Raw genomic sequence first — 24359 nt, 5'->3', positions numbered from 1 at the left:
AGATGTGACCATGTCTCTTAAGAGCAACATGATGTTAGTATTCAGTGCCATGTTCTGAAAAAGTGGCTATTCCTAGAATTCCTTTTCTATTTCAGATGACAACACCTACTTGAACAGATCTCAGTATTTGTAATTTACATGTATTGTAATGTACAGCTCTGGGAAATGAGTAATAGATTAAAAGTATGAAGAAATTTGGTATTTTGAATTTCCTTATATATATATATATATATATATATATATATATATATATATATATATATATATATAAGGAAATATATATATATATATTTCTATATAAGGAAATATATATATATATATTTCTGGTAGAACTACAAAATTAAAAAGGAAAATAAACCACACATGCACGAGAAAACCCAAAGGAACGCTTTAGGGAGAGATAAGGACAACATTCAAAAGTAGAAGTTTGAAAGAGAGGGTATTACCAGCTTAATTCGATTCTCTAGGGTCGAAGCATGCACATTTCAGCATAACGAAAAAATTAGAGGTGATGGTTGTACCTATTTTCTAAGCACTAGAGCTGATATAACGTGGTAAATAATGTGATTGCTGATCCATTATCTTCTACAAGAATTCAAAAGCTGCATGACTACTTTCGGGCTGGCACACTTGATAAAATTAAGAAAGCACTGGTGGTGAATACAAGGCTTCTGGATATGCATTGAATCCAGGAGATGGTCACGTGTAGCCAGTGTATGCTGTGCAGTTGGAAACAACATCTTAACGCAATTATTTATTTCTGATGACATCTGCTTTGCAATAAGATCGCGACATTTTTGCTTTTCAGTTTGAAATAGCACTGTGGAAGCATTTTGATTTGCTGTTGTTTTTCCATTGTTTTTGTTTTCCTATCTAATCACAAGCAGTAACCCTGAAGTAACTTGAAATAGCAACTGTTCTCCCTGAACTGCAGTTTTCTTTTCTTTTGGCTTTTATTTCAGCTGTGGGAGCCAGCTGCTTCAGAGAGTGTGGGAAGCTGACTTGGAGGCCTGTCAGCTGTTGATCCGAGGGTTTCAACTGAAAGAAACCAGTTGCTGTGGTTTTGAGGAAGAGGAGAACCAAATGGATGAGCTGGAGATGGCTGCTGATGGCACTTCCGATTCTGAAAAGAGGAAAGAAGATCACTTTTCAAAGGGCACAAAGTGGGACAGTGCTCTCTGCCCCAAGCGCAGTAAGCTGAAACAGGTATCTGGATTACCCTACAGCTGGATTTGAAGCAATAACGCTGTTTCTTATTTGAGAGAAACAGTTAAATCTGGGTCAGCAAGGCAGGTTAAGAATGATCTTAACATCTGGCCTCCGATATGAGAGATGAACAAAATGGCTTATTAGGTACTCAGAAGCCCTTCAACTCTTTTTCCTGTCACCGTCAGTCTTTTCAAAATGTGGAAGTTATTCAGGCAGTCAATACAGAGTGTACATCAGGTTCAAAGGCAAAACAATTTTCTGAAAGATTCTTTAAGCATTTAACAGAAATTACCAGCTGCTCCTCATCACACCGATGAGTTTCACTCTGAGTTAGTTCCGCTGACTAGTTAGCCCTGGGTTAGCTGAAGTAGGGAGGGGAGTGAGTTTTCCCACTCTAGTGTAAAGGTCAAAGGCTTTGTAGCTCAGATTCCAGCACATAGCCAATATTAAAAGAAGGAAAAAAATCACGGGAGTTAAAGGGTCTGAGAAATTTCTTTGGAGTTTTTGTGTCCTTCTCTGGAATGCCATCCTTACTTAAATATTTATAACTACCTAAAATAAATAAATAAATTATTGCACCGTCGAGGTTAATAGATAAATAAATAAAGCTGTTGAAAAGCTTCATTACCCAATAACAGTAATGTGAAAAAAAGGGACTCCAACAGGAGTTGTCAGTTTTACTACCTTGGAATTTGATTGACAAAAATTGGAAGTGTACTTAATGGCATGCAGTGCAAGCTGCCATTGAACTGTGCATTACACTGAAAGCTGATATCACATTTTGCATTTATTCTCGCTGTGACTTAGCAGAAAGCAAGGTGTTACCTTACTGTAAAAATCTTCCATTTGAGTAAAATTCTGTTTTTAAACTGGGGTTTGTCAGTACTTGAAGGCTACGAAAGGTGCTCTGCAGGCTGAATCCACATAGAGGGCATTTTTGTTGGAAATGGTCATCTGTGGCTTTGATTTAGTTCTTTTTTTTCTCTGTGATCTCTCTTTCTTTTTTTCTTCATACTGTATCCCTGATGAGTAGGCTCAAGTAATATGAGCAGCTTGGCTGGTTATAGAAAGCTGCGATTCCCTTTTGAAAGTGCATCTGGGAAGCTCTGGTAGGTTCAGAGAGTTGTGGTTTTTTTCCTGTAGTGCTCTTGAGATTCATGCAATAGGTATCATTTCATCCGCAAGCCCAAGCCACTTCCATGAAAAATGGGACTATTGTCCCCTGGAATGACATAAGGGTAAATGAAGTGTGAAAGTGTGATGTCCTTTGGTTCTGGAGTGAGGTGCAGTAGTCAGAAGACTGGGTTGCCCAAAGAAAGTCTTACTGGTGTCCATTAAGAGTTTTTATAACCAAGTGGAAGCATCTAATGGAAAAAACATTTGCTGTCCTTGTGAGAGGAATAACTTGATGTGGTTACCTTGTTTCCAGAATGATACATCCCTTCAACTGTCCTCTCTGTTCTACTTGAGGAAATAGCCAAAGGGAGGGTTGATCACTGAAGCAAAATGAAGACTGGCATTCTTTATATTTAGAAAATACCGAACTACTAGCTTCAAAAGAATACAGAAAGGGGGTAATAATACAGATACAGGTACAGATGCCTTTGAAGGTGCATTTCATGCCCAGGTAATTAGTTTATTTGAAGGTGAAATGCTATAGACAAAGTGTTCCAGTTATATATCATGTTGTATCTGGCTAAATATAAAAGTGAAGTGGATTTGTTTTTGTTGATGTAAATTATGAATACAGTTTTGCATGTAATCATATCCTACCACATACACAGAAAGAAAGAAACAGGAAGCAGAAAAATGAGGAAAGCAGAAAAGATTAATGAAAATAACCCCTTACTTAGACCCTCAGAAACTGCTTTCCAGGATGGCCATTTTTCATTTTTAATTAAATATCATCACTGTATGTGATATAAAATATGCAAGGTGTACATTCTTTGAAAGTCCCGATATATTACCATCAAATGTGAGCGCAGTTCTATTAACCATCAACAGTTACTTTACAGTCATCATAACTATGATTTCTAGGACATAGCTATGTTTTCTAGGACAGCACAGACATTATTTTTTTTCCAGTTCATTTGTGCAGTAAGCTATGGCACTGTGAGTCTTCCTTTGTAAAACTGACTGTTAACTGGTGAAGACTATGCTTTGGCAGCTCAGTTTATTGAAACATCATTACTCATTTATTGGCCAAAATTAAATAAAACGGGGCCAGCAAAAATTATCCTCAAATAATCTGATTTACTTAGAAATTAAGGCGTACCCCTCTCAACCACAGGTACCTCAGATGAATACAATATATTTAAAAATGATGAAGCAAAGTGATAGACAGTGGGCCTAGTTTCAGTCATGTCAAAGTCAGCTTGCTGTCTAATGATTCTTGAATTTTCACACAGGCATGTACACTCTATACAGTGACTAACTTGCTGAAAATAAGGTTCCCTGCCAGTGTGGTTCCAGTTGGTCATCTGCAAACTAATTGGATTTGTTTTTTCTCCCAAGTCTTGGAATTCAAGATGGATTCTAGTTTTCACTCCAGAAATATTCCAAGCTTTTAAACTGACTGCAGATTCCATTGCCCACGTTGCATGTGAGCAAGGTTAAAGTTGCTGAGATCATTAGAATTATAGTTAGATAAAGTACATGTGATTTCTAAAATATGTAGTAAAGTTTCATTTCTCTTTAGACATTAATGCCTGCCTATTCCGCTCTTCATGAAATCTTGCTTTATCTTTTGCTTGTTGGTAATGTATGTGTAAAAAAAGCTTTTAATAACACTAGAAATACCAACAATAATTAATAAACATAGAGATGCCTTTGTGCTGGAACCTCCTTAACACCAAATGTCGTGATGAATGTGAGTACGTGTGCACTGCAAGCTGGAGTTCCTGACCTATCCTTTTTTCTTTTGCTGCTGCTGCCTGGCATGCTGTGCAGTGTTCCCTCTTAATCACTATGAAGGAAAGAAACACCTACTAGATTTCAAGAAAATTGAGGTGATTAAAGTTACAAGGTAAAAAAATAAATAAATAAAAATTCAGTACTCTTAATTTCAGTAAGTCAACATTTGCTATCCTGTCAGAATTCTTTGTGGATCATTTCTCCTTTTCGCACTATAACTAAAGCAAGAAAAAAGGGTAAGAGTTAGGGCTGTTTTTCCTTACTCACCTCTGCATTCTTCAGTTTTTCCACCTGGGAAGATATTTCAGAACCTTTTCTTGATGTCTGACTGGTGCTGGAAAAGTGTTCTGTCATTGCAAAGCATTCTTATCACTCACTGTTTTTACAATAAGTAAAAAGTCATATTAAGTGGACAGTTGTGGGGGAAAAGAAGTAATATTCAGTGTGATGTCTCTCATTAAAAAGAAGGTAATGACAGCATATGACACATTTTTCAGACTTTAGCAATAGCTACCAACAAGAAAGCTTTGGTCAGCAGGTTGCCACCCAATAACATGAATTGAGATAGCCTGTGATACAGGAGGCAATTGTGCCATGTGTAAAGGACAGAGAGCCTTTAGAAAGCTAAATAAACAGCACTCTCATTTGGGTTTTAATTAAATGTTGTGTTTGTAGAGCTTTAAAAGTAATTTGGAAACTTTAAATTTAATCATCTTTTTGAATGTCGGCATTAAGCATTGGTGAAATTCAGTGTTTGACTGTTTTCTGCATTAATCCGGGAAAAGGGGTTGCTGTAAAAGAAAAAAGAAGCAGCTGGCTTGTATGTAATGGTCATTGTTGAACAGTCATACACATTGATGTGCAGTAAGATGCCCCTTAGATATGAGTAATTCTGTCATAGCTATTAGCAAAAATGCCAGTTCTTTAGATAAGACTTCACAGAATCACACTGAATCACAGAATTGCAGGGATTGGAAGGGACCTCAAGAATGCATAGAGTCCAACCCCATTACTCAAGCAGGTACCCTGCAATGGGTAGCATGGGTAGGTGTCCAGTTAAATGTTTTGAATATCTCCATAGGAGGAGACTCCACTACCTCTCTCGGCAACCTGTGCCAGTGCTCTCTCACTGTTATTGTAAAGAAATTCTTCTATTAGTATAGAACTTGCTATGTCCAGGTTCTATGCCATTACTCCTTGTTCTATTGCTACACACCCCTGAGAAGAGCTTGGTCTCATCCATTTGCTTCCACCTTCCTTTAGATACTTATAAATGTGAATCAGATCCCCTCCCAGTCTTCTTTTCCCTGGGCTGAACAGACCCAGGTTACACAGTCTTTCCTCATATGTGAGATTCTCCAAGCCCTTAATCATATTTGTGGCCCTCTGCTGGACTCCTAGGAGACACTGTCTTTTTCTAAATTGGGGAGCCCAGAAATGGTTACAGTATTTTAAGTGTGGCCTCACCAGGTCGGAGTAGAAGGCAAAGATTCTCTCCCTTGAACTTCCGGCTGCATTCTTTTTAATGCACCCTGGGATGCCATTGGCCTTCTTGGGATGTTGTCTTGAGACACTTTGTCTCAATACATGTAATGATTACAAATATGTTACAGTGAAATTATGATGAGAAAAATGAAAAATACAGGTAAAATAAATTTAAACAGCCTTTCTTTAGATAGACTTAGGAAATATCCAATAATAAGAATGATCTTATGGCAGAGTAATGACTTTGTACTTAAATGTACAAATACGTATATACCTGTGATAATAAGTATTAACCTATCAAAGCAATATCTCTATCTCAGTTTATTTAAATATTATCAATATTGTTGTGTATGGTAAGTATTAATGCTTTTCCAATATTAACATGAGGTTCTTTCAGCTGCCCCTTGGCCAATCAAGGAAACGTTTGCTAATTTCTTATAGAATTTGTAGGTGAATTAAGTTTTGAGAGAGGAACCATAGTTACCACAGATTATTAATATAAACCATCTCTGATTTTCTCTCAATTCTCTTGCTCAAAGCGACTTGTGCAAGAAAACTCTTGTAGACTTCTGAACAGTGTATATAGATTGGTAACATTCTGGTGGATGTTTATCTCAATCTACAGTAAGTTTTTCAGTTTGAGAGCCCATGTCCGTGTTGGTTTTAACAGAGAAGACAAAACTCAGGCTTTAATAAAACATATTTAAAATTAGCTTCAAATATTGGGTGGCTGCCACAGCCCACTATAAACCTAATTGAAATATTTCATAGATGTGTAGTGAAATGATGTAATTATTCAGCTTATATAACTTTATGTGCTATACCATTTTTGTAAGTTCAATTGAAATCTTAATGTTTATACAACTTGTATCTACAATATATTTAATAACTTATATCTAACAGGTTGTTGAAGACATTTCATTTGGAGCAGAGGGTCATTTATCTGAGGTAAGTGTTTTCTAGACAGTATAAAGTGGTGATATTATACTGACTCTTCTGGGGCTGAATTAAAACTAATGATACCTATTTCTATAGCATTACCTTTGCGTAAAAATTTGAGATCAAAATCACTATGAAGTGCTCAGACATTTAGGAAAATGACACAGGCACAAATAGAGTAGTCCCATTCTTTTATTCTGCTAAAGATAATGGAAAAATTACTGTGTATTCTGGAGAGTTTATAGTTAAATTGCACTTTTCTAATGATTTTTATACAAATGAACAACAAAATGGATATGCTGGGGAAATGTAGGATCTATTATATATATATTATATATTTAGCCAACTGCACTGTAGCATCATAATGATGCTTAAGAATGGAACAAAATCATGATGCTTTACTTGGCTCCTTGTGTACAACTAAAAATACCTTTATAAATCCCTTTGAATTTATTTGAGAAGTATAAAAGCATACAGCAGAATATATGTCAATAGGAATGTCATCTGAGTATAAATACTGAATGTTTGTCATTTTACATTATTTTCATAAATAAAAAGATGTCAGATCCTATTTTATATATTTGAGCAAAATCCAGCATAATTGAGTAGCATGAGATGCATTTCCTATGAGAGTAAGTGTTGAAATAATCTACTTGTTACTGTCTACATGCAGACTAGAAGTTCAGGTAATACATGCATAAGGAAATACATACTGGTTTGTGAGCTTGTTGGGTGTGGTCCAATTTTGTATCAGTATGCCTTGGGTTGCAACCTACATATTAAAGAAATTAATATCTACACATTTTATCCAGACATCAAATTAATGACATGAGTAAATAATGCCCAATTCACCTTCCACAGTAGTGCCCATCACATGTGACAAGTATGAGTTATAAGCATTAGCCAAGCAATTCTATAAAAGTAAAATGAGAAGTTGCAGTTTAGAATCACTACTTCTATGTTGCCTTTCTTTGGATTACCACCAATGATTTCAAAGGCTGTAGAGCAGGTGAAATGTTCCAGGAAAGAAAACCTACTGTAAAACTGAACTCGGATTATTCATCATGTATGCAAGGGGAATGCTGCATGAGAACATGCCTAGGATCCACTGCTTAGCCATGTGTGAATTCGGCATACATAAAGATGGGAAACCTTGAGTGTGAAGGTGAACTTTGCAAAAAAAAAAATGGTCACCAGAAAATGCAAATAGCTTGTCTCAGCTGTGAATTTTGCTGCGAGTTATAGCAAAGCCATTCAGGTACACAGTGGATGACATGAACTAGGAGCAGGTGGTCCCATGGGACCCTACTCCTGGAAAGGCAAAATGAGTGAACGTTGGTAATGATAGGTGCCAAGAGAACAAAAATATTTTCTGGAAACTAAAAATTGCATTTGATCTGTACTTAAACAGATGAGCTGCAGAATGCTTGTGTGCAGCAGCAACCTGCACTGAAAGCCCAGACTGTATGGGAAACTGATAATCACAGCCTGAACCTCTGATTAATCATCTGAGGCAAGTGTTGGGTCAGCTGTGGGAGCACAGGTGAGGGTAATTCAGCTGCTCTCCCAGGAGGGGTGGAGCTTGACTCCACCTCCTCTAGACCTCATTTAAGGGCTGACCACCATTAAGGCAGTATCTCTTTGAGATCATTCCTCTGTGGAGATAGGATAGCCAGCTTCAGCATTTTCCAGCTAGACTGAAGGCATCTATATTGGTGAGTTTTCCCTATATATAACTTTTTGGGTATCTGTCACCATCCTTCTTGTATTATTACCACCTTTTGTATTATTCCACCTTACATCAGACCCTCACTGAAGAAGTTGTCCTTTTGCTCAGTAGCCTGGGACATGAGAGTGATGTGCATGTTGTGCTTGTGAATGCACCAGAGAGCCTAGGTGCAGTGAGTTAATGCTGTGGAAGCCTTTAGTAAGAAATTACGGTCTTATAGTCCTCAGTAACAAAACAACTTTCAAAGTTTTGAGGGGAAAACTGCATAAAGAAAACTCAGAGCAACAATATAAATAAAGGAAATGGAAATGAGTTAGAAGTCCAGCCTCTCAACCATGTTGCCACAGCTGGATTGATATTGACTTGTAGACAGCTCTATAAAGAATCTGTGAAAATGTCAGCACTCCATACCATGTCAAGGCTTTGCCCAAATGTTCCTTTGACAGTCTGGTCCCTTAATCCTTGTCAGTCTCCCCATTGCCTGCAGGAGGCCACTCTGTTAGTCATTTCAGACTTTAAGTGACTTGGGAGCAGAGATGAGAATGAAAAATACTACAAGCCACCTATAAATGGTACCCAGCTATGGTGACTCCTATCACAGCAGGATGTGAGTGTTAGAAAACAGTTTGGTGCTTTTGTTTCTTTTCCAAGTCCTGGCTCTCTGTGAGTTTTTATTTTGTGAGTCAATAAATAGCCTTATTCTCCCACAAGTGGAACTGGATTGTCACAGCTTGATTAAATGAGCCAGTAAAGTAGTTTGCACTGGTTTGGGGAAGTCTGCGCTCAGGAAAGACCTTGAGTCTACTAAGATGAGAAAGAAAGCCTGCTGTCACACAGTCTGTTTCCATTGCTGGAAGGCAATGGAAAGCTCTGTCCCTGCATACTTTTCCAAGGATGTTCCTCCTTGGCTGTAATGGAAGAGACATGAGGGGAAGAATTGCCAACATCGCGCTGTACTTTTGATGTGTCATTTAACACTCCCTTGTGTTGTCATATCCCTGCAGAGGAGGGATCAGTGCAAACAAAGGGAATGTGGGAAAAGCGTGTGATTGTGGGGAGGAGATTGTTCACAGTTAGAAAGCAGCTGTCTGGAAAGCTTTATGCTTGAGCTGCTGCATATGAGAAATAAGAGCATGTTGTAGTCCTGAATTCTCCTAAATGTGCACAAGTAGGCTGATGGAACAAGCCAGAAGACTGTAAATAGAAAGTGATAAGGGCAGAAGTAATTGGGAAAAGAACTTTGATCTTAGTTTTGAGAGAAGACAAAGCTACCTCCATATAAAATAAAAAGTCACTTGAAGAAAATCAAGGGAACAATAGGTAGGAGGAAGCAGCAGATGACTTTTGCTCCAGAAGATGTCATATTTCCAGTAGAGTATCGTGTCCTTTTGGTGCAGAAGAGAGCACATAGTTACAGACTGTGTCTATGTGAGAGACTCTTTAGTAGCTCAAAATAATTTTGAAAAGGAAAAAATGTTGCTAATGATGAGCCTTAATACACAGTGTAAAAATGAACCAGGAAGACCACAGTGAAAATTAAATTGTAGTAAGCAAAAGATGCAAACTGGCAAAAGACTTCAGTGGTAAGGGGTACATTAGAGATAGTTGAAAGAATGCTGAAAGCATGTCTTCTGAAAGTTGGAACTATGTCTTCTAATAAAAAGGGTAGATGAGAGAATAATAAAAAGGGAATATTGCAGATTTTTTTATTTTTTTTTTTACCTTTTGTTCTTTCTAAAAGTAATAAACTGTGTCCATATGTACGTAATGCTCTTAGTATTTACCAGAAGCTAGCAAGAGAAGAGCATGGTAAAGGGTCTGAAGGTAAATGAGATGCACTCAAGTCAGGCTAGACTGATGAAATTCCTTCTAAAGTGCATAGGAGCCAAGAAAAACAATCTCCAAACCATTAACAAGGTTCTCTGGGAACTCCAAAAGAAGGCTGAAGTCCCAGGAGATCAGTATAAAGCAGAGCTGGTATTTGCCTTTAAAAAGGAGATAGACCAGGAGTCTGTGCACCTGTCAACATAATTTCAATTAGGATTAGAATTCCAAATGTTCTTGATAAATTGAAAGAGTAGCCTGAAATCAATACGATTGGATATATTAAAAGACAGGCACAAATTACATTTGGAGAAGAAAAAAGTTGAGTTTATGTGTACAGATGGCAAATAACAGCTAAGATGGCAATACTGCAGAGTTAGAAACTAGGGATATAATGGACTACAAATAGAGTGGGATTCATTACCATGATCCTGTTGCAACAAAAACCAAAAGTCATTTGCAGCCTCATTAACAGGAATGTCAGTAGTAAGAAATAATTACCACGCTTAGCTGAGAATGTCAGAGCCTCCACGTGAATATGACATTGGTCTGGGCATCTCTCTATGTGGGAGACAGGGCATGCTGAAGAAAGGAAGAAAACCTATAGGTATAAAATGTTCGTTAAATAGCCAGTAATGCCACGATGCCAGGATAATGGTGGCCATGAGTAAGAGGCATTATTTTCAGAGTCTGATATCAGGCCTGTTATCAGTGTCTGCTTTGCCCTCGTCTACAACACCAGCCCCCAACAGTGCACATGGTAGGAATTTTGGGAGCAGGGCAGAGGCAAAAGTTTTCTTTAGCTGCACTTCAGACACCATGTCTATGTAGCTCACTAACTGAGGGCATGTGCACGCAGCCTGCGTGTGACACAAACATCTGCTCAAGCAAGACAAGCGTATGGATGTTTGCATTTTGTTCTTAGAAATGATTTAAGAAGTGCCCTGGCCTGACTTTCTGGAGGTTCAAGTGCTCACAATTTCCATTAACTTGGGTGAGGGCAAGCATGCAGCACTTCTGCAAACAATAAGTCACTGTTCTAAGCCCTTTGCCATAACAAGGAGTATCTGTCTCCATGGGTGACATTTTGTAGTTATTTATATTGCTTTAAATGATTTTAACTCTTATGGGAGTGAGAGGATTTTGTAGTGTAAAGATTTTTATTTTTATTTTTTTTTGGTAGAGGGGGCAATTTTTTGTGAAAAAATATCCAGCTATGATGTTCTGCAGGTCTCCTAAGGATTTTATTCTCCATATTTCACTGGGATAATGATACTGCTAGTTTGAAGAAAAGCAACTCTTTTTTACCGTGTTCCTGTGAAGGAAGAACAGGTTTTTAGGATGTGTGGAATCCTGCTTCTCAGTGCAACAACCATACTAATACACACTTTAATTCCTAGCAGAATTTGATTTATCTAGCTGCTGGAATACTGTTTCTTCTGTACAAAGTTGCTGAACTGAATTCAAGAGAGCATGGAAGGTGTTTGCACTGGAAAAGCTGATCAAACATTTAAATTAAGTAATGCTGTTGAGGAGCTGTTGCTCATAGGTGACTAAAATGACTGTTGAAAAGGTAAAACAAAATGCAGAAGACTGAAGTGGAAGTCATTTCCTCTGCTCTTAATTCAGCGCGCTAATGGTGTGCAGCAGCTGGAACGTTGTCTGCTCTTTGGCTTTCTCACATCTCTGGGACAGAGTGAGGATTTCTGATTTCTACTTTGCGTGAGAAGGCAGAGGAATTCTCCAGTTATTAAAAGAAAATAAAAATAAAATAACAAATCACGTCCTAATTTGTACCATTTCTACCTGCTTAAGGATTTAGAAGAAAATCGCAACCACCTACATCATCTGTTCACAGAAAAATCCATAAAGCAATATTGCATCTCAGCTCATTTCTGACTGCTTCAATATCTCTCCTAGCTGCTTCCTAGAATTGCTGTTAGTGCAGAAATAACTAGAGAAATCTTAAGGCTTACAGTAGTTTGTAGCATTGACATCACTTACAGGCTTGAATGAGCTGTATCTTATACGTTGAGCTGGAGGCAGAGCCCACTTCCCTCTCAAAGTGCTGTTGATCAGTGTACAGTTCCACTTTCCAATCAGGAGATGCTGTGAGTAGTGTGTGTGTCAGTGCCAGTAGTTTCCCTACCTACATGGACAAACATCAAACAAAAATGCTACCAGTGATATTAGTAGGCATAGAAGGCACTGAAAGGAATCTTTCCTACTTCTCTGGGTTATTGTGCTTTTTTCATATGAGGATCTGGGTGTGAGAGCTGTGGAATTAATTTAATCTTTAGAATTTTTCCTGTATGTTTCTTATTTTTGGGGGGAGCAATATGTTTTTGCCATCTCATGTAGAGCTCTTGATGCTAAACTAAAATTAGAGCTAATCTGTACCACAAAACCATAACAAAAAATGATTATATATATAGGCCAAAATAAAATAGGACATTTGTATATATTGTAAAATCACAATCTGTGGGATAGCCCTCCTGTGAGATTCACGTGATGTCTGTGAATATATTCTTGAGAAACAATGCTTTTGTCTTAACTGCAAAGGAACTGCTCATTTCAGCCGAAAAGGCAACTCAGTGTCCTAAAGATGCAAAAACAGTTTATCCGTACACAGTTATTGCTATATTGAAGCTGTAAAGTTCACATCAGAATTCTAGCACTAGTGGAATGTAGCACCGAAATTATGGAGTTATTGTAGTTATACCGCAGAAGAGGCATAGCCATACAGTTATGATTAAGTAGGCTTCAAATGTTCAGTGATTAAACAAGTTTAATTGGTTTTTTACTTAGTCACTTACTTCCTGCCTCTCTGTGTTGTTTGAACAATTCTGCATTGAGCACGTAGTTTCTCCTAGTACTCATTTTCTCATTTATCTTAGTTTCTGAAGAAAACAGGATTTCTGTTGCATTTTTAGACAATTCAATGTGTACTCGTGATACAGCTTTACTATGCTTTTTACATGTGAGATAGGACAGATACAACTTGTGGCAGAACTAATTCAGTGACTGGTTATCTGGACAAACTGTCCTACTGTCAACAGTATCCCCTTGCTAAAAGCAGTAAATGGATCAGATGAAAGTACACTGTACATTGATGTTGCATGAGCTGGACTCTGCTTTTTACATGATGCTGTAAAATACCATTTCCTCAGCATCTGTGCAGGAGTACTTCATTTTGCCTCACAATGAAGTTCACAATCTGTAGAAAGAGTCTGATTTGAATTCATTCATGGATTTTTGTCTGTCAGAGCAACCCCTAAGAGTCTATGCTTTAATTAAAAGCCATTGCTTCCTAAATTAACTTTCCAATGATGATGTAACACTACATGTTTTTTTTGTCTTGTTTTTCTTGTGTGTTTGTGATGAGAGTTATGTGAAGATCTGATTTTTCTTATGAGTAACTGCTAAGGAAAAATCTCTGCTCAGTATGTGGAGCTTTGTCTAGAATGGTCATCATTTTAGATGTATTTTCACAGTAGTTTTACTTACAATTTACTGAATCTTTTCTTTCTAGCATGAGGCCTAGGTCCTTTTAGACAACTGTCATCTGTTCTTGTATGCGTGTCATAGAATGATTCCCTAAAAGCTTTCTGTTGATATAAATTGCCTGGGTTATCCCACTTCCTAAAAGCATATGGAGTCCTGCTGGTGTATTGAATAACAATTTAGCAGCTGGATGGAAGACTGTTCTTCATCTTCTGTCCCCAGTCCTGAAACAAACACATTTCTTGTTGATGTAGTGAGGATGTATATCTTCTCTCCCATTCTTATTTTAAAAACAATGCAGTGATTTTACTTCCATAGACTGTTGAATTATGTCATAAATTCTGATATCTGATAATGAGCCTGAAGGTGGCTGCTGAGGTCCCATGCACCAACCATGGACTTGGGCAGCTAAGCTGTGGGCATATGCAGAATTCTCTCCCCAACTCACTTGTCCAGGCTTTGAGCTGAAGCTTATTGTGTTCCTGTGCTCAATAGCTGTGTCTGGAAGCAAACAGAAAGGAAGACAGAAAGGTCAGAGCTCTGTGCTGTAACAGAGGATGTACCAGCAAGCACAGCTTTTCTGACATTTGACTCTATGTACACAGTGTGTGACACAAACTGTAAGGGCAGCATGAAATCAAGGACTGTTAACTGTGTTTATGAAAAATCAGAGTGCTTCACTGCAATATATATATGGAATAACGGCAATATTCCAACAATTCCTAGCATGATTTCACTGATTGAAGGCTTGATTTCTCTCAAATAGCCAGTGATGCAAATGACTACTTTTTCAAAGGAGCAAAAACTTTCTGAGGTTTGTAGGTGGCAACATGCATAGCTGGCTTTATAGATGAGTACATACATGACATCTAGAGAAAATACAGTTATCTGGACTCCAGCTGATGAATGATCCATGATAATTCCAGAAGCTCATCTTCACGCCGTAGTCTTTTTCCCACAGGTGCCCTCTTTCCCTCACTGCAGACAGTCCTATGATGCCTTTTGATGGTTGGGAGCAGGAAGAGACTAGTCTCAGTGATGTACAAATGATTTGATGTTTTTCCACTCAAATATGACACTTGCCTGAATCATTTCTTGAAGAGGATGTCAATACAAAATATAAAAGATACAAATTATCTTTACTCAGTGCATCCAAAAGCAAACAAATCTGTAGGAACTGCCTTTGTAATGGGTTCAGAAAATTTAATTTAAAATGGAAGAAGCATTTGTCTATATAAAGTTGCAAGTGAACAACCATTATTTTCCAGGATTTATACTTGTTACACGTAGTAACAAAGTGTAGTTTCATCTTGTATTTCCTAAGAATTTGATGTGTTTCCTCTGATCAGTTGAGCAGTGCTTCTAAGCAAGTATCGCTTTTGGCAGCTCATATAACAAAAATATGCTTCGTGAAATGCTGAAATGGCCTCAATGTGCAAATTGTACTTAAAAAAACAACTTGAAATTTAGGAACCTAAATGGTGTAGTCAGCGTGAGCTTTCCCTCTCCTGCTGTGGTGAGACAACATGGAGGAGAGAGCCATTCAGATTTCACACTCCTTTAATCCTGTGCTGAAAGTAAGATCATGACTTCTTTCTGATGGGAAATAGACTGAGGCCACAAGTTCTTTCCAATCCATATAAATCAACAAATTACTGTATAGTAACAGATTTTATCTCCTTAACTTGGATTAGGTTTCAAACAGTATCTTAGCACCTCAGAACATCATATACCCCTCTAATATTTTATTTTTTCCTTTAGTTAGCAATCATTAGGTAGAAAAGTACAATTGGCAATAAACATGATTCCTTTGTCCACTTCCTGTAGGAGTTCTTCATGTTTTCTGCAGAGCTGGGAGAGAAATGTGAAGCAATAAGTGAGAAACTGGTGCATCTAGAAGACCAACTGCAATCTTCAGTCTGTAGAGTTGATGAAGGTACAATTCATATCCTTTTTGATATATCTGGAGATATGTATCGATCTACGAAAGTACGTATGATGCAAAACACTTTCAGATTCGAATGGGGTAATAGTTCTTAATGACGGTTAAATATATTAAGACAGATATAACCGATTGTATTGCTGAAGCGGGATTTCTTGTTGTAACAAGTTGTCCTACAGTGCATTCTCACCATGGTCTGATTTACATTTAACTGATTTAAACTGAAATTATTTCTTTGTTAATTGAGATTAGGCATTGAAATGCTTTTACAAAGGATTGTTACAATCCTTTCATAGGTAATGCCCACGTAAGCAAACACCTACCAAAAACTGCCTGAATACAAGCATCTACATGCATGCTTTGTCATCATGATTTAGTTAAATTCTACATTGTTGACTCAGGCTGTGTACATGGTCAGGTGTAACTTATTTTTTTTCTCTTTTGGAAAAAAAAAACACAACTTGCCAACAGTGGCATCATATGGTATCCTATGCAATCTAATCCGCCTCTGACACTCCAGTGCGAGTAGCTGAATGAGATATCTTATAAAACACTCTCTTATCTCTTTCTGTGCTTCATCTGATTGAAGATCGCTTAACCTTTACAGGGGCATTTGTTAGGCTTTCATCTGTGGAAATTTTTCAAAATTTAATGGCATAGAATATTTCTGTCATTTATGACTTTCATAGAAACTTACCACAAATGAGATTTTGTTCTTTTAAGAAAGGAAAAAGAGAATAAGAACCAGTGAGGTCAAAGAAGATTAGAATACTCACTTTTTACTGGAAAATATGTGCTAGACAAGTGGATAAGGAAGAAGGATGAGTGCATTCATGTTTGAAGAGATGAGAAGAGTTGCCCTTACAGAAACCTGAAGGTGAGCTGAGGTAATGATGGTGCTAAAAGGGACTCAGTTCCTCTCGAGGTGAAGTGAGCAGTCCTGAATGAAAAAGTGCAATACAAAACTAGAAAAGAGAATCAGTAGAACATGTAGAAATACTACCTTGTTTTAGGTAACTGAGCATCTATCTCTTAGCTGTGGCTAAGTTTGGAGAGGAAAAATCCAGTCACTAATTTGTCACTACTTCAGACCTTTCTTTTCTAAGCATTTCAATGTACCAAATAATTCTTATTGTACTTACTATAAGGGTTGCTTCAATATTATGTTGATTATATTTGCAGCATACATACTCCATTGAAGTTTTTTTCTCCTCAATATTTCTTAGAAGCATTCTATTCAGAGCAACCTGTGTGTATCTATCTTGTGTACATGCACAGCATCTACTTCCTTCCCTCCTTCTCTTACATACGTTTGCTAGCAAATGAACATCATTTCTTAACTCTAGTAGAACACGGAGGTTAAGATTTATAGTTTTTTTTCTATTGAAGTTTACATACAGACTTGCTTACTAAGGCAGGCCTGATCATAGCTGGATTGCTATCCAGAGTGCGTTAACTGAAAAAAAAACCCTGCATTTTTGATTCCTGATGAAAATACTCTGCAAGTACATAACATAGTACATAGCTGTATTGTCTATGGACCCTGTACATTTCTTTGTAGCTGCTGAAACTGCAAAAGCAAGCTGAGAAGATTAAACCTAATCATTGGAAGTTGAGAAGAGTTGTAGATTAAACTCATTCTTAGTCACAGCTGTCTGATACAGATCTGGTTTCCTGTATTGGTGAAATTCAGCTCCCATTATCTAAATAAAGAAACATACCCCCTGTGATATCCCAGTTCTCCTAGTAAGACCATAAGCTACAAAATATGAAACAGTGTTTAAAACAGAGGGACATACAGAGAAGCAGTTCAGTAATTCAGCTACCACTCATTAAAATTCAGTTGTTATTTCAGAAGTGGTCCAGACCAACATGCATAAAATGTTACCATCTGGTATATGTAATCACTGTGCTGTACTTCAAAAAGGAATGAGAATAGCTACCACAACACTACAGACCTGTAGACTGTGTTTTTTTGTTGTTGTTTTTAGTTTTTGTTTTTTATTTTTAATGAAAACTGCCCAGTGCCTGTAAAATAAACAATTACTCATTAGTAACTTGCCTATGTTGCAGGAACCAACACTGAGATTGGTGCCAGTCACTAGCATCAGTAAATTGCCCCCAAAATCTGTCTTAAATATACCTATTACAAACTGCATTAGGTCAAAAATCTGAGGGGCTAAAAGGATGTAGATTAGTGTTGTTTTCTGGTTATTAGAACACTTCTAAAGACCTCACCAAGAAAAATAAATTCCTGACACTCTTGAGCCACTTGCCAATGTTTAGTGTGTGTCATAGCTTTGATTAATAATTAAGTTTGTATTAGAAGAAAAATCCCAGATGTCACTGTTTTTCATTCTGCATTTTGATGGCATAAAGCACTTAATTCAATCGTGCTGCTGGTTGTAATTGCCAGCATGACCTGCACAAAAGAGGAAATCCAGTGAAATTTCTTGGTCCAGAGTATTTGCACAAACCCATTTGGGATTCTCATTTAGTACTGAAGCTTTTCACAGTAAATATTAATCTGTACTTTTGTATAAAAAGCATCAAACAATGGAGGGAAAGGAAGAGAAGAGCTCATCTCTAGCAATATATTTGCTAAATTCAGTGTAGTATAGGCAAATAAACCCACAAAACATTCAATTACAGTTAATCACTGGAAAGTGTAAGAAAACAGTCCACATCATTAATTGGAAAAACTAAAGGAGGAGAGGTGACTCATTCTGGTGTCTGCAGAGCTGATGAGAGGTGTTACTTTCCTGACAGTAAAGGCCTGGAATTCCCAGCAAAATTAAATGGAGCCTATATTGCAATTTCACAGTCATTTTTGTTCTTAATTAGCAGTTGCATTTTGATAGACAACTTGAATGCATGTAATACATCTTCCTGGTGAAAAAGCTTTTGTTGGAAGAAGAGCTGTCTGGACTATTATTTAAAAGCCACGTAGAATCTCCATACCTCAACATAAAGTGAAGTTTTTAACCAGTTTTTTTCTGAAAATAGAGTGTTGTGCCTAGATGTCCATTAGGCGCTAGAAGTTACATTGCCAGTCTTTCACAGTTATGATGTGACATGCTTTATACCACTATAGATTTTCCACAGAACCAGCGGTGTAGAATTCAGTCCTTGACTGTACTTCACTGAGCAATCTCACCGAGTGAACTTGTAAGCAATGTTGGGATACCACAAGAGTGAGGATTGGCAATGGTATGCTCTTAGAATTTTAGTTTGGATGACAGGAGAAATGGCCCTTTGTGGTGTGTTATACTGAGAGAACGTGGTTCCACCTTCCTTGTTCATACTGTGATGGAGGCAGGTCAGTGCTTTTCTACCCATACACTTGGTTGCCTTCTGTATCACACTAGAGTGAGTGTTTTAGAGACAGCTGTTATCCAGATCACTGAAAAGGCAAAGTTTTAAAAAATGTTATGGTGATTCTGGTTTTTGTTGTTGCTTTTAAGCAGGATCATTAGGTTATTTTGTCAAACTATGCCTTACAGCTGTGAAGGAGGGAAACAAGAATGGAAAAGGGAAGTGGAAAATTCCTGATGTGGATTCACTACCGCTGTAGCGTGACATTTCAGTGAGGTGCTCTCTTCAGCCACTGTAGCACTCAGCTGCTAAAGACAAGTATAATACGTAAATAAAAACTGTTTCTAATTTTTTTTTTCCTGCTCTTAATTTCCTTTCCAGATGTCCAAAATTGCTGTTATTCTTTAAAATCCCATAAGATTAACTTCCTTTATCTCATTGCTACAACCAACTTCTCAGCTGTCTTTCCAAGGCCTTTTGTCTTACATTATACTCAGTTTCTAATATTTCCTATAGGATGACAATTGTTTGGTAATATCTACTTTTTGTCTCTTTTCTCTAAACATTTGTGCTAGGAGAACAGAAGATATGCTGATGAACAACTCCCCTTCCCCCTCCCCCCTCCTTTTTTTTTTTTCTTCACTAAAAATTAAGCAACTCTACAGTCATTAGATAGATCTGCTTTTATCTTCTTGAAAATCATAGATTCTGCCATGATGTGAGCTCAAATATCCTTCCTCTGGAGGATCCTTACAGATCTTTCACAAGACTTTTTTTTAAAGAGAAAATCACATGGGCAAAAAGCTTTGAGACTACGTTACAGCATTGTAATTGCAGATAATGGATTGGATTTGTATGACATTGCTTCCAAGTACTTTAGCTTACTACTTTTGATACATTGGACAGTTTTTGCCAGTTTTTCACTGTAAGATAATAGGACCAGAACAGAATCCTTGCTGAAACTTGTTCTGGGCTCCTCACTTTGACACTGGCTTTACATTTGCAGCACTGGATAGACAATTTAAGCATGAGGGAGTCATTTACATATGGACCCATGCAAATACCTGGGTTGTTTTTTTTTTTGTTTGGTTGGTTTTGGGTTGTTTTGTTTTTGTATTTTTGGAATGAATGAAGCTGGTGATTCAGACATAACCTCCATAACATGGATAGAAATTCCATGCTCAGCCTTATGTCGTGTGATTTTTTCCTAGCCATAAGGATATGCTTGACAGTTACTGATTTGCAGCTGACTGTGGAGTTATGAGTAACACCACGCTGTTACTGAAACACAGATTTTATTGAATCTTGCTGTAGGTAAGACTATGCAGTCATCGTTCTTGTTGCCCCCATCTTTCTATTGGTTAAGAGCTTATTTTCCCATCTTCTACTCTTTTATTCATCCTCCAATTTCTCAAATGTTTCAATTTTTCATTATACCTGAAAAGAATTTTGTAATTGCTTGGGATATTACAAATAACAGCATGTAGTCAGAGGCTGCGCATCAGAAGTAATTAAATTTCAGAGGCTTCATGGTGTTCATATGTTGAAGAATTTTCAGCAGAGCCTCTTGATTGAATTGCAGAGTGGTAGACGGTCCAGGAGCACTTATAAGAGAATAATGATGTTTCTTACTTCAGAGAAGCTGCGAGGCATAATTGATTTGTCCTTGTATGGTGGCTTGAGATTCTAGGATAAGAAGTTTATTGGGTGCTGCTGTTACTGCCTGTGAGTAGTCAGAGACAGAATCCACTCACATTATTAGAGCTGTCCAGAAATTGGAAATACGCATGAATACTCCCGGTGAATGAATTAAATCATCCTACTAAATATGCATAAACACACAGAGATGAGATTTTGAGGAAGTGAAACAGAATCAAAAGCAGTGAAAAGGGTTTTCAGAGGCCTGTAACTACCTGAAGTAGTGTTGTTTTGCATGGCTTTCCTGTGGTTCTGTGTAGTCACTATTTTTCAAAGGGTAGAAGCTTACTTTTTATCATTGCATAACCTGAGTGTGTCTTTCTTTTCTTGACATTGTGTTGACATCAGGTTTGCGTAAAATAACATTTCATAACGGATGGACTCCATAAAGGATAAAGCCTGTCCTCATGCATTATTCTTCCTCTGCATTGTGTTTTTGAAAGTGAGTTGTTTCAGTGTCAACCTGTTTCACTTCCCGTGAAAAAGTGCATTTCAGGTTCTCTCATAAATCCTATTGGTGAATTACTGCTAGAGTTGAGCTTATTTCTTTTTCCCTTGAGCCCTTTACAGTTGCAATTCAGGGTCCTTGCCCTGTTGTATCTGTATAGCAGGGAACACTGGCTTCAGTACAGTTGAAAATGGCCTTAGTTTCATTCACAGAAAAGTGGTTTTTAGTTTATGTCTCTAGCTTAAAAACCCACCCTGTATCCAGCAGGAAACCAACAGCTTGTGTGGCTGCCTTCACAGTATAACATCTTCATCTCCCTCCTTCCCATGAGAACAGTATCCAAGCAGTATCCTCCATTCCCTCCCCTTTTACAAGTGCTAAATAATGCTACTTGAGAACTTTGCCTGGATTTTTTTTTTCTCTTTTCTTTTTGAAAGCAAGTGAGAGCAATGTATTAATATTTAATCCAAACAATTTGGAAGAACTTAAAGCTACAATGAGATAGCCATGGCCATCTGGTGTGAGCAGAACAACCATTTATTAAATAACTTGGAAAGAGAAAAGGAGCTGCCAATCACCTATAGAATTATTCCTTAATAAAGCTTGCACAGTCTCTGCAGAGGGAGATCCAGGTGGTGAAGGAGACACTCCAGACCGTGCTGCTGCAACTGCAACCAGCCAGGGAGGCAGGAAGAGAAAAGGCTGGAGACTTCCTCTGTGACAGCTGGTGTCCAGGAAAGCAGGACTCAAAGGAATAATGAGCAGAAAGAGCTGGTAGGATGACATTAATTCACAAAGGGCTGCTTTTAGTAACTGAATACTCTTTTACCAAGCCTCAGGGATCTCTTCCCTCTCTGCATAACTAATAACTAAATCAATTATGGAGAAACAGAGCCTGGAGGTCTATCATCAGAAGTATTCTACAAAGTCTCACATGTTTTGGCACAGATTGGGAAACAGCTTTCAGAGCAGAGCATCCCTTGTAAATGTGTAGATTACAAATTGATACATTTCAAGTGAGTCTGCAAAGCTGCCTTTAATGTCAGTGAAATGTTCTCCTTGAAGACTTGTAAACAGTATCTGTCTTCCTTACTCATGGATTTCTTCCCATTTAAAAAATGTAGTGTTAAAGCTGGAACATCTACTATTTCTCAAAAAATAGCTGTAAGTATAAGAACTTCTTTTCTTCTTTGGCTTTAACAGTTTTCTTACACTGAATGTATTTGCACATTCCTGCCAATAATTAAATCAACAGGATGAAATTCAAGCTAACCAAGTTCTTTCAAGTGAAATTTGAAGCTCATTTACACAATGGTATTGAGTACAGTAGAGGTAACTAATTGCAGCCCCTACAACATTAGATCAACTATTTTCATGAGGTATTAATATGAACTCGTTTTAGTATTACAAGGGTTGTAAAACGCACACACACACAGAACACTTGGTTGGTGACTTGTGCTCCTTTTATTTGAGTATGGTATGAACAATATGTCATTTAAGTTGCCTTGTAAAGTTTACTATTACTGTTATATTATTTTGATCTTTCTTATAAACTTCAAAAGGAATGCAGATATATATATATATTTTACTCCTGTCAAACATGTATACATACTTAAACGTGTATTTTTAAATAGGAAAGAAAAAGCAATGTTCAATGTGATAGTATCTGATATCACAAAGTTCTCCCTCTGCATTGGATGGGAGAAGTAGGACTTAGAAACAAATTATCACTGGCCCCTTCTTTTAAGCCAGTAGATCAAGCGTCTTGCAACTCATTACTGTACTTTTTGATACTGTTTGTATGATATTTTAAAGATTACTTTGTTTCTGATGCTTCAGTTACACGTTTTGTAGCCACATTGGGAAAGTTTTTGCCAATTTTTAAGGTCCTTGGACTACTGGCCCACTATGACCATGTTCATTTTCTTTTGTGTGTTTTAATGCCAGTTGAAACTTCTACCTCAATGTTAAGGACATAGGGGGAAAAAAAGTGCCAGGCAGCTGCCACATACAACCAGATTATAATTGCATCCAGGGGCACAGCTCAGGTGGTTGCTGTAGTCATCAGATCCTCAGGATGGAATTACAGCCCTGTGATTCAGAACATGTTTGACTTTTTCATTGTATAATAAATATATGGATCAGCATCTGTGGTATGGTAAAGACACTTGGACCTTTAACCTTATGTGGACTCAAGTGCTGTTCCCACCTCTAGTCTCAGACAGAAGTCTCTGATGCTTTGCTGCTGCTCTCTGACAGGTCTGCTCTCTCTGGCAGCTTCCTGCCTCCCCTCAGTGTATTTGGCACTTTCTCAAACCAACAGGCAGGTGCCATCTTCTGTTCCACTGATCCATCAGCTCATGAAAAGCCCAGCCCCCCCTGGAGAACCCTGGCTAGACACAGGGGACAGACATAAGATGCTCATGGGAACCCACATATTCATTGGTTTAAAAAAAAAGAAAAAAACCACAAAAGAGCTCTCATATTGTGGTATTAAGGCTGCTTATCTTTTAACATCATAAACTTCCAGCAGTGAACAGCTACAGGGCCCAGATATGCAGTGCACTAAGACTGCACTGCTCCTCTCTCCCTCATGCTGAGGGTTGTGTGGAGCTTCACCCTTTACTTCGAGTGCCTGAGAGCCAAGATCGACCACTGCTGAGGTGTGAGACTTTCCTCCTGGCAGCAGCAGCAACAACAGGGACTGTAACCCTCACAGGGACAGGACAATTACATTCATGTTCTCACTAGCACAGTCTTTTGTAGACATTCCTACTCCTTCACTTAAAAAAAAGTGAAGGAGGAAAACTGAATCAATCATTCTTATCATATTTGTATGTATTAACATTTATTTTATAACGTGGACTACTGCTACTTTAATTTATTATTCCATTAACTTCACTATTTGTTGTGGGAAGTTAGAGCCAGTAATCATTCCTTCTCAGATATACTGAACAATAAGCATAAAAAACAATGGTGGTATACTATGCAATGTATCAGCTGCCTTTTAGCTGTGGATAGAAAACTTTCAAATAAAGAGAATTATTATTTTAACTAACCAAACGTCTGTCTGGATTCCTTACAGTGCACAAGCATTCACAGATTTCACCCTGGAGAGAGAGGGGTGCAGAGGAGAGGAAAGGAGAAAATATGCATGGCTATTATTATGCTTTGACAATAGTGAGTCCTATGCTTGAAAAACTGAGAAATCATCATAGAATGGCGTGGGATGGAAGGGATCCTAAAGATCACCTATTACTAACTCCCTGCCCTCAGCAGGGTTGTGAAATTCTGTGATGCCTTTTGGAAACAGTCTCAAAATAGACTCAAAACCAGAGTCGCACAGCAAAGGG

At 37.8% G+C, this 24359-nt stretch overlaps 1 protein-coding gene and 1 long non-coding RNA gene across 10 annotated transcripts in view; one reads left to right on the top strand and one right to left on the bottom strand.

The window, feature by feature from the left end:
- The window catches only part of DISC1 (DISC1 scaffold protein), a 181284-nt gene extending 159351 nt beyond the window's left edge, over positions 1-21933 (top strand). For 7 of the 9 annotated variants that reach the window (XM_015857891.2, XM_015857893.2, XM_015857885.1 and 4 more), the window contains 4 exons: positions 963-1206; positions 6511-6555; positions 15431-15548; positions 21616-21933. In XM_015857891.2, coding sequence (XP_015713377.1) covers positions 963-1206; positions 6511-6555; positions 15431-15548; positions 21616-21764 — 556 coding nt within the window. In that variant the 3' untranslated portion in view covers positions 21765-21933. Of the gene's footprint in view, positions 1-962; positions 1207-4158; positions 4235-6510; positions 6556-15430; positions 15549-21615 lie in introns of those variants that run through there. The other 2 variants (XR_001554046.1, XM_015857887.1) reach the window with 2 other exon arrangements.
- Positions 12432-24359, bottom strand: part of LOC116653168 — a 33647-nt gene continuing 21719 nt past the window's right edge. The window contains exon 2 of the long non-coding RNA XR_004306594.1: positions 12432-16485. This is a non-coding gene — a long non-coding RNA (uncharacterized LOC116653168). The remainder of the gene's footprint in view (positions 16486-24359) is intronic.

The sequence above is a fragment of the Coturnix japonica genome, chromosome 3 (genome assembly GCF_001577835.2).
Source record: "Coturnix japonica isolate 7356 chromosome 3, Coturnix japonica 2.1, whole genome shotgun sequence".
Classification (NCBI taxonomy): domain Eukaryota; kingdom Metazoa; phylum Chordata; class Aves; order Galliformes; family Phasianidae; genus Coturnix; species Coturnix japonica.
This window is presented reverse-complemented; position numbering and strand designations above follow the sequence as displayed.